The sequence below is a fragment of the Monodelphis domestica genome, chromosome 6 (assembly GCF_027887165.1).
Source record: "Monodelphis domestica isolate mMonDom1 chromosome 6, mMonDom1.pri, whole genome shotgun sequence".
NCBI lineage: Eukaryota > Metazoa > Chordata > Mammalia > Didelphimorphia > Didelphidae > Monodelphis > Monodelphis domestica.
In genome coordinates, this window is record NC_077232.1 from 84,881,588 (window position 1) to 84,892,887 (window position 11,300).

The 11,300-nt window shown below is 36.7% G+C and overlaps 1 protein-coding gene across 2 annotated transcripts in view; it reads left to right on the forward strand.

The window, feature by feature from the left end:
- Window positions 1-11,026, forward strand: part of ACOX3 (acyl-CoA oxidase 3, pristanoyl) — a 92,311-nt gene extending 81,285 nt beyond the window's left edge. For both annotated transcript variants that reach the window (XM_007496804.3, XM_001372621.4), the window contains exons 15-18: window positions 3,059-3,233; window positions 4,562-4,629; window positions 7,459-7,545; window positions 9,787-11,026. In XM_007496804.3, the coding sequence (XP_007496866.1) occupies window positions 3,059-3,233; window positions 4,562-4,629; window positions 7,459-7,545; window positions 9,787-9,906 (450 nt within the window). In that variant the 3' untranslated portion in view covers window positions 9,907-11,026. The remainder of the gene's footprint in view (window positions 1-3,058; window positions 3,234-4,561; window positions 4,630-7,458; window positions 7,546-9,786) is intronic.
- The last annotated feature ends 274 nt before the right edge of the window (window positions 11,027-11,300 follow it).

Genomic DNA, 11,300 nt, shown 5'->3' on the forward strand with positions numbered 1-11,300 from the left:
AATTTTGACACACATGATCTTTACTTTTATGTTGGGCTCTGTTCCTAGGATGGAGGGGGAACTGTGCTAAATTTCTTGTGCTGGGGCCTGCTCTGGGGCACAGGGGCAGCCTGGCTACCTTGTGGGCCTGCACTGGGAATATCATTGATTTTTATCAAATTAATTGATTAAAATGTTGAACATCACAAGGCTAAGGACAGATTCCTGGAATAGGCTTCTAGAGACCTTTTCCAATTTGACATTGCCCCATTAATAGATGATTTTCAGCTCTGGTCATTCAACTAATTTCAGGTCTACTTAATTGCATTATTCCTTAACCATTTCTTCACCTGTTCCACAATCTCAAAATGCAATAGCTACAAGATTCTACTGGTGCAGTAGTCTACTTATCTGTTAAAAATAGAAATTAAAGTTGTCAGGCATGATCTATTCTTGATCAAGCCATACCACCTTTTAGTGGTTGTAGTTTTCTCCTTTCTAAATGCTTAAAATGCATTCTTTAATAATGTATTCTAGAATTTGGCCAGGAATATGAGTCAAGCCTACAGATTTATAATTTGCAGTTTTTACTCTCTTTACTTAAAAAAAGACAGGATATTTCCCCCTTCTTTGGACTATGACAGTTTCCCCATTTTCTAAATCTTTCAGGATTTCTGGTAATAGCTCAGCAGTCACACTTGCCAGTTCTTTCATATACTTAAGATATAAATCATCTTGGCTTCATAACTTGAGTTCTTTGAGGGCAGAGAAATGCTTTGTGACCTCCTCACTTCTCCCTCTTAATGATTTCTAACCTTGTCTTTCCTAGCCCATGGAAGAGTCTCTTTGGAAAAACAAAAAGTAGTAAATCTAGTGGTTCATCATTTAAAAAATATTTATTTTTTTCTACTAGGTCACCTATGCTTATTTAATACACAAGTAGATCAACTGGTCTTTTTGATCCTTTGCTAACTGCTTAGTGGATTCTTTTGGATTTTTGTCCTCCCATGAAAGTTTTTTTTTTTAATGTTGTTCATCTTCTGGGGCTCAAGACTATCTCATATAATCTAGAAGTGCTTTTAGCATTTATTCTAAAATACATTTCTTAGAGTATGTTTCTAAAGCCTTTCTCAGTCATCATATCTGAATTTTATCTGAGACCTCCCCAAAGCCTTACTTTTGCCTATTTGCAAATATCTAAGTATTTCTTCATCTACGGTGTACCCTTATGTGGCTTTGGAGTCCAAAAGCTGAAGTGCACAGTTTGTGGCACATGGGGCCTGGGACGCCAGTCGTTACGGGAGGTGAGGTTGGGGCCTGGTGTTGGCATTCACGCGCAGCGGCAAGATGTCGACGTCACTCATCTTCAAAGGTGGTGGCGACATGGTGAATGTGGGTTCGCTGCTTCTGTCAGAGGCAGCAAGTTCTAGTTGCTTCGGTGTAATGCCAGCCCACTTCAAGTTGGACTTTAGCTGATCCTTGAATCTTTTCTTTGCTCGGCCTTGTTTCCTGAGTCCAGCTGACAGTTCACCATAGAATACCTGTCTTGGTATTTGCTGTGAGTCCATGCGGATGACGTGTCCAGACCATCGTAGCTGGGTTTGGAGGACCAGGACTTCGATGCTGGTGGAGTTGGCTCTGTCGAGGACGTCCTGATTGGTGATTCGGTCCTGCCATCGGATCCTCATCATTGACCGGAGGGAGCGTTGGTGGAACTGCTCCAGCTGTTTCATGTGCTTCCGATACAGTGTCCATGTCTCGCAACCATACAGGAGCGAGCTGAGGACCACTGCGTTGTACACTTTGAGCTTCGTCGCAGTGCTTACATCTCTGTGTTGGAGGACTTTGGAGCGCAGCCTCCCGAGTGCCTGGCTGGCCTTTTGGATCCTGGCATTAATCTCGTGGTCTAGGGACCCGTCGTTGGCGATGGTGCTGCCCAGGTACATGAAAGTGTTGACGTTAGAAAGCTGCGTGCCGTCGATTGTAATACACGGCTGGTTCGTGGCCTCCCTGGTGCAGGTTGGAACAGCACCTCTGTTTTGCTGAGGCTGATAGTCAGGCCAAACAGTTTTGTTGCGGTAGAGAACCTGTCCATAATGGTTTGGAGATGATTTTCTTGGTGGGTCATGAGAGCAGAGTCATCTGCAAAGAGAGCCTCCAGGATGAGTCTCTCTGTTGTCTTTGTTTTTGCAGTCAGGCGGCGAAGGTCAAATAATGAGCCATCCAGTCGGTATTTGATGTAGACGCCCAGGTCTAGATCCATCACAGCATGTCGTAATACTTGGGTGAAGGATAGGTTGAATAGTACCGGAGCAAGGACACAGCCTTGTTTCACGCCATTGGAGATATTGAAGCGATCGGAAGTCTCTCCACCAGATAGGACTTCCCCTGTCATGTCGACATGAAAGAGCTGGATCAGTTTGACGAATTTTGCTGGGCAACCGAGCTTGCTGAGGATCACCCACAATGCGTCCCTGTTCACTGTGTCGAAAGCCTTTGTCAGGTCTATGAAGACAACGTAGAGACTCAGGTTCTGCTCAAGGCATTTTTCCTGCATTTGCCTCACTGTGAAGACCATGTCGATGGTGCTGTGATCTGGTCGGAAGCCACATTGTGATTCAGGCAGGTTCTGCTCTGAAACAGATGACAGGAGTCTGTTGAGTATGACATGGGCGAGGATCTTTCCAGCAGTGAAGAGTAGTGAGATGCCTTTGTAGTTGTCACAGGCTGCTCGTGAGCCTTTGTTCTTGTATAGGGCTACGATGGAGGCATCTCTGAGTTCTGGGGGCATGTCTTCCTCTTCCCACTACAAAATGAGGAGGTTCCTTTTACTAATGTAGGTCAGCACCTTCTCTGCAATGTAAGAGTTGCCTGGATCACTGAGTGGTTAAGTGACTTGTCTAGAGCCATGCAGCCAGTTTATGTCAAAGACAGCACTCAAACCTTGGTCTCCCTGGCTTGTGGGTCAGCTCTCTAGCCTATTCTGTGCTGTCTCTCATACACTTCTCATGATAGGTGCTTCATAAGTTTTGTGAATGAATGCTATTCTCAAGTCCCTCTTCTATGACTTTTTTTCAAGGCATACTACTGTCATTCCCTCGCTCTTGTCTTCATTGAGCATACAGTTTTACAGAGGTATCATAAGTATACACACCATGCCAGCATGCCAACTTCTCTTCAGCCTGTCCTGAAACGTCTTGGTGCTTTGTATGGACTCTGGTCTCTAAGTCGGCATATGGCAGTTCTCTATCAAGGTGAGAGTCTTCCCTTCATTATTTGACAGAAAAGCAGAAATACCCTTGTTTTGTGCAGAAGAGAAACTTTCCCATTGAAAGGGAAGCCAATAGTTTCCATTTTTGCTTACATAGATATTACCTATTCATACTTTTGCCTACTCTTAGTTTGATACTTAGATCTGAAGATTGTGGGGGGCATTAACTATAATATAATCATAAAATTATAATTATACTCTAAAAAACCAAATATGAAGAGTAGAAAGCAAACCAAAGATTTAAAACATAATGGACAAATGGAAAATCACCTTATAATCGCCATATACTATTGGACATTGAAATTATTAGCTAGTATTTTGCCCACTCAAACATCCTTAGAAAATTTTCTTCATAATTTACCCCAACAAATTTGGAATTTCATTACTCCAGTTTACCCTGTTCTGCAGTCACAGAGAGGCCACTGTGTATTCTTTCTTCAAAATTAAAAATTAGTTAACATTAACTCCAGGATTGATCCTAAAGGAACTTCACACTTCTATTTATTACTTTATTTTTTCCCCTAAAATCCTTTTTAGTTTGATTTTCAAGAAAATAGATTTTTAGAATGAAACCCCTGAATAAGAGACATTTTATGTATTTAGGCTTCTTGACCTTTGTGTGTGTGTGTGTGTGTGTGTGTGTGTGTGTGTGATGGACCCCACTGGCAGTCTGGTGAAGCCTATGGACTCCTTCTCAGAAAGGTGATTTTTAAATACATAAAATAAAATACATAAGATTACCAAAGAAACCAATTATATTGAAATACTCTTTTCAAAAAAATGAAAAAAATCAAAGTCACAGACTCTCAGTGAATAACGTCTGATTTAGACTCTCATAGCCTTGAGGGAAGAATCTTGGAAAAGAGCACTGAACTAGGAATCAGGAGACCTGGCTTTTAATCCTGGCTATGAGATTTTAGGAAAAACACTCAAACTTCTTTAGTGCACGTAAGATGAAAACAGTAAGCCTTGTCTCATATCCCTCATAAGGTAATTGTGAGGTTCAAATAAAATATCAAGTATGAAAACCTAAGGCAGATTATCAATATGAGAAATTACTGATATGGTTTCTAATGAAACAAAGACAAATAAAAGACAGGTTAAGTAATAGAAGGATGAAGCTAATAACTTGGCCAGACCAATATGCATTTTTAAGAATTAATAGTGTTTTTAGGGGCCCAATAATTTGGAAAACTATTTTCAAAGTCTCATGAATATTTTAAAATTGCTCTATTAATTTACCCAAGAGAGTTTCTAAAATGTAACCCATTCTTGTTTGTGTTACTATATATATGCCATATATACTTGCAGGTGGATATTTTTCTGGTGAACAAGCAGGTAAAATGATAAAGAATGCTATTTTGGACCTGTGTGCAAAGGTGAGTCCCAGCAATTTATAATGCTAAGTATTAATATCCTTATGTAGTAAATCTCAGTCATATGGAGCTCTCAATTCACCAGAACTTTTGGACACATTTAACTTTTAAGGGAAATAGGCAATAACGCATCACAAAACAAGCTTAAATCAGTGGCTCAGCCACACAGCTAAGATTCATGGAATTAACTAATGTACTAATACTAATACTAATGTAGGGAATTAAGTCCTCACAACAAAGACCGAAGACCCTTAGAAGAGCACTTGGAATATACTATCTCAGAATAGGAAGGGTCCTTAGAAGATTAACTGCTAGATCTGGGAAGGGACCTTAGTCTCCATCTAGGCCAACCATCTTCATTTTACAGGTGAGGAAACTGAGACCCAGAGAGTTAAACGGATGATCCTTGGGTCATTCAAAATGTTTAGTGACAGAACAAATGCTAGAACCCGTGTCTCCTAGTACCTAGTCAGGTACGCTTTTCAGGGCTAATGGGGAAGTCAAGTATTTTCAGGCCAATTTCCTACATCTCCTGCATTAAGAATCGCAGAATGGTAGGGTAAGAAGAAAATTTAAGAGATTGTGAAGGCAGACCTTTTCTAGTATAGAAGAGGGAATTAAGGCTTAGAGAGATGAGGTGATTTAGCCATAGGGAAACAGTGATTACATAGCAAAGACACAATGTTATCTTCAGTGTTCTTATTACTATAGGATACTCTTTTTTTTTCCTTTCTACAATTATATTTAATTAGTTATTCTTCTGATGATATATTCTCAGATGGTCCAATTTGTTTAATTCTCAAAATTAAATTATTTTCACTAAAATAAAAAAGTATTAAAATATGTTTAAAGATTTTCAACACAGTTTTGAAACTAGGGTTTCAATTAGCCTCAAAATTCATTTAAAGTATCTAGTTTTTAGAACAAGTTTTTACCATATTACTGTTTTACTCTGATGAGTAAAAATGAAAATAAACAGCTACCAACATTTTATTTTATGCCATCTTAAAGGTTTCTTAGTAAGTTATCCCTAAAATATTTCATTCTATTAGTAACTATCATGAAAATAAAGGCTGATTTCTTTGGGTTTAGTTTATGCTTGGATCCCAGACATTATTGACCATATATGTACTACTCATGATTGTAAAGAATATGCTATTTAGTCAAATATGGACTCTACTCTTTTCTCAAATCATTTGTAAAAAATAACCTTAAGGCAGTAAGAGAATGACTAAGACAAACTATTTAAATTAAAGGAAAAGTCAAATCAGAATTTTCATAATAAATGCACAATTTCATATATCTTACAAAATTGATTTTTGGTGAATACTTATGTTTTTGCTTTCCTTAAAAAAGATTTCATGTGGCAGCTAGATGATTGAGTGGGTAGAGAGCCAGGCCTGGAGATGGGAGGTCTTGGGTCTTCAAATCTGCCCTGACCCTTCCAATTGTGTGACCCTAGGCAGCCCTAATTGCCTAGCCTTTAGTACTTTTCTGATTTGAAAATGATACTTAGCATTGATTCTAAGATAGAAGGTAATGGTTTTAAGGGAGGGAAAGATTTTTTATAGAATCCCAGCTTATATTTAGGGTATCCAAATGTGTATCTCAATTCATAACTTATAGTTTAACTTAAGTAAAACTAATAATAAAAGAAAATTTAAATTTTCATATTATATATTTGAGAGTAACTCTTTAAAAAAGAAATAGGAAGGCAAGGCAAATATAGTTTTGAACTTTCTACTGAATTGTTTTTAAAGCTCTTCTATAATGATTATGCATTAGTTTATTTCACTTTAATTGGGCCATGGTCTTGAATTCTGTTTTTATGCAGAGCAGTTAGCTTTGTTATGTTTCATAGTGTCAGACTGTTTCCCTGATTCCCAGCCTTGTAATTTAAAAGCCTATTCTACTGTGACTGATAGAGGAGAGAGGATAAGGTGGCATATGACAACTCAGTGAAAATTCATTCCACTGCCAGAAAAATAAATGAGAATTCATGATGTACACAAGGAAGCCCAGTTACCTATCTTCATGATGAAAAAGACAGCATTTATCTGTTATCTTTAGTAGAGGCATATCTGTCCATTAAAAATAGCATGTACATTTCTTAAGTAGTATAAGAATAAATAAACAATGTGAATATCTGAGTTTATTTCATTTATTACATTGTACTTTGTGTAACTTGCTGAATCTTTTTAAATTATTATTATAACTTGCCAGTTATAAATTAGATCTAAAAATTATTCATGAAACCTCCTTTCTATTTGAGCAATTCATTTTAATCACATAATAAAATATTTTAAAAATAATGTTTTTGCATTTAAAGAGATGCCTATAGGGGACTTTCTTATATAGATTTTATTTGTCATTTTGAGTAATAGTGTAAGTAATGACTGAGTAATAAAATACTCCTGAGGGTCATGAGACATTTCTTTTTATTACTTTACCAGTTGATCAGAAACATCACTTACATTTTTCTTGATATATTTTTTCTAACCAAAAACAGAGCAACCTAGTAAAATAAGGGGCTAATAAAGAGACAAGACTGAGAAGACATTTAAAAAAATGAGTTGCAAAGAAATCATTTTTATGAGTGTACCTGGTCTAATTGAAAACGAGTAAAGGACAACATGGTAAAAATATTAAAATGCAAAGTAAAGGAATCTGTTATCCAGGCCAATAAAAAGATAATGTGTTAGTTATACATCTGTGTGTGACTGCTTAAATTGCTGGTGGGTTTTGGTAACAACCCTACTGCAACTCTTTACTTGCTGGTTACCATAGAGATCCTAAGGAGCTGCCAAGTTTATGAACTTTGTTTTCAAACAGCTGAAAGATGATGCAGTTGCTCTGGTAGATGTCATCGCTCCTCCAGACTTCATCCTGAACTCACCAATTGGCAAGGCAAATGGCGAGGTAAGGAGGAAACCTTTTTTTTTGTTTGTTTTGTTTTTTGTTTTGGAAAAATAACTTATGGATGGGACAAATAAGGAAATTGAGTACCTACTAAGTTGGCCACAGCTATTCTCAAAGAGACCATAAAGAAAGCAATCAGCAACAGTGGAGGGAATACTCACACCAGCAAAATCACAAATGGTTGAAGTCTTGTGTCCGTGAGAGGCTGTTCTTGGTGTCCTCCAGGATCCCTTGCAGGTCTCAAATTCCACAATTCCAAGTAGAGATTACAAAAATCACAATCTAAAAGCCAGTGATCAAGTCATTACTAGATGTGGTTTTAAGAAAATTGTCGTGAGATTGATGATTTAGCCATCTGCTCTTGGATGAGTAGTTCATACCAAATACCAATCCAGCTATATTTGTTTTTCTAGAGAGTCATTAAATCAAGATTAATGCTTGAAGTTGTGAAGTATAATATTGAGTTTGTGACATGTGAAAAAAGTAAAAGACTAATACAAGGAAATGAAAATTAAACAAAATTGAGGAGGGGTAGGATACCTGAAAGATAGTTTGATGAATACATATCAGAGTGGAAAGAAAATTAGATATTACTGAGGGTGGATAATACATAAGAGCATGTATATAAATAGTAGTTTCTTACAAGCAAAAGTTATCTAGACTATCCAAAAGTCTAATGTATTATTTAAATTGATCTTTTGGGGTCATTAAGCAAAGTTTCCTTTAAGAAGTTTATTAGTGTGACCCCGGGCAAGTCACTTGACCCCCATTGCCTAGTCCTTACCACTCTTCTGCCTTGGAACCAATACACAGTATTGACTCCAAGATGAAAGGTAAGGGTTTAAAAAAAAAAGAAGTTTATTAGCAACTCAAACAACTCTTGTAATGTATAAGTCCAAGTCCAAGTTCTCACTAAAAACCTACTTTACACATCAGACTGGCCTGCTTGATCACTGTCACTTGAGAATGATGTGCATAATGAGTACAATATAAATGTAGACCCAGTGTAGACCCTTACTCTTTCTTGGGTCATAGTTCCCTCATTTGTAAAATGAGGCATATGAACTGCATGATTTCTAAGTTTCCTTCTAGCTCTAGACTTTCTAATCCTGTGATTCTGTGATCAGGCAAACTGAGAAGAACCTAGCCAAGCCAAACCTGGGTTTGTAACATCTCTGTCTTACCTATCCCATGCTGTGTAGAGAAAACAAGCACAATATGAAAACCATATAATTAAGACTAGATAAAGGATGCCTTTCTCAGGTGTATCTAACCAGAATATGATAACATGTCCACTTATACTAATAAAATTAAAGGGTCCAACTTCTGTGAGTCCCTGTGAAAAGGGCTGCTATTATAGAAACTCAATCATGTTAGAAGGGACCCTACTGATCATCCATAGAACTTAACGCTGGAAAGGATCCCATAGGCCATCTAGCCCAATTTCCAATTTCCCAAGATTTTCCTCTGCACTGCCCTCAACAAGTAGTTATTTAGACTTTGTGTGAAAATCTGAAAGTGACCCATTCACTTTGGAGTGGCTGTAGTTGTTAAAAAAATTTCCACCTGATGCCAAACCTAAATATGTTTCTCAGCAATTTATACCTATTGCTACCAGTTCTGTCCCATAAAGCCAAGTAGAACGAAATTAATCCCTCTCTCACAGAAAACTTTTCAAATACTTGAAGACAACCAGTATGGACTCCCTTAAGTCATCTCTTATCTAAGGCAAGCTTGATTCTCAGATGGCCTCACCTCAGGTCTCTTCATCATTCTGTCTGTTCTTCTGACTGACCACTCTTCACCTTAGCAGTATTCTGTACCTCAAACTCAACAAGTATTTCATACATGTCTCAATCAGGACAGTATACAGTAGGATTTATCATTTCCCTCTTTATGAACATTATGACAAAGATCATGTGATTTTCTTTTTTGGTTTGGCTAACATCACAATATTGATGCCTTCAACTTTAGATCCCCTAACATTCCCAGATCTTTTTTTTCTCGTAAAATGAGTCCCATCTTTTCTATCTTGTTCTTATTGTTGTCTTCATATGCTATATTTTGTCATTTCAATTCAATCTTTGTTTTTACTAAAGCCAAAAGATTTTTTTTATTATTAACACTTGAAAATTCTCCTAATAAGCTGTTAGCACCAGTTTTGTGTAATTTCAACAAAAATTTGAGTTGGGAATTACTTATACATTCAACCATCTGAAAAATATGTTTTTGTTTTTGCAGCTATATAAAAACCTCTGGGCCACTGTCCTTCAGGGAAGCAAAGTCCTAGAAAGGCCATCATGGTGGAGAGAATTTTCTACCTATAAACCCACCATAGGAAGTTTAAAATCGAAACTCTAGGTCCAACATGAATACCAGGACATCACTTGGACATGGATCCTTGAGCATTTGCATCATTTCTACCTACAAAGATCCTGGGTATAGAGGACTTTCATTTTGGCATCTCGTTTCACTACCAGATGACTTTAAACAGCACTACATTTTATGGGACAGCACATCTACTCTTATCAATCAGTTCCAGATATAGAGGTGCCAATCTTGTCCAACGTAATTATTTCCTTTGTGTGGGCAAGGGGCAATGCCTAACTTACTATTATAATTTTCATGCTTATCATGATTTACTACCTAAATGGAAACAAGTTAAAGTAATCAGCTTTGATGATGGAATAGATTAACTTCCTATACTCTATTTCCCTATTTAAATCTGTTGAGTATAGTCAGTCTTTAAGTGCCTTCTTTGGGAAATTTATTGTATTAATTGCTAGGGGAGATACAAATAGAAAGAAGGCAAAGTCCTTTATAGGGATTATAGTCTAACAGAGTCTGATGAAATGTTTATATATATATATGCATGTATATATATATACACACACACATATATATGCATATACATGTGGGGAGAAAGAGAGAGAGAGACAGAGACAGAGACAGAGATATGCAGGGTAAAAGAAGATTTCAAAATGCCAAGAAATAAAATTCAGGAGCTACCACTTTCAGCTGGAGAAATCAATGAAGACTTAATAGAGGATGTAACATTTGAAGAATATAAACAGGTGGTAGAGGTGAAAAAGGAGGACATTCCATATGAACCTTGTCCAGGGGGTCTATATCATTTATCTGTCTCTTAATCAGTCTGAGAACATCAGCTTCACTAAGGACTTCATTGTGCTATTTGGTATCCGCTGTAAATCATTGCAATTCAATTTCATTAATCTGGGCTAAATGAGGGAACACAAAGTCTGAATTATGGATTTGGGAGAGCATTGTGGTTTCCTTATTTTTAAGCATTTAACTGGAACTACCCATTGAAGTATTTTTTAAAAGAGAGAAGAAATCTAGACCTCAATTGTTAGATCATTGTTAATTAGAGACATTCATTATATCCAAGTGTTCTCTTCATTGATTAAACCTGTTTCTCTTTATCAGGTTAAATAAATCTACTATAATTTTGTTTTTAGTATTCACTTGTTTAAGTAATCTATTTTCCATAAGCAACACAACAGTAATTTTAGGTGAGGTTTATTTTCTATAAATCCTGAGCTAATAATTTTAACTGAATCTTATAAAAATTAAACAATGATTAAAACCAAGTTAAAATGTTAGATAAGAGATATATCTATGTTTATTTTTAGCTCCTTCAGTTTTATTCATTTTTTAATCTATTTTTAGTATCTCTTGCACATCATGGTATCTGCAGTAAATAGTATTGATTAAGCTTTTGGCTAAAACTAGGG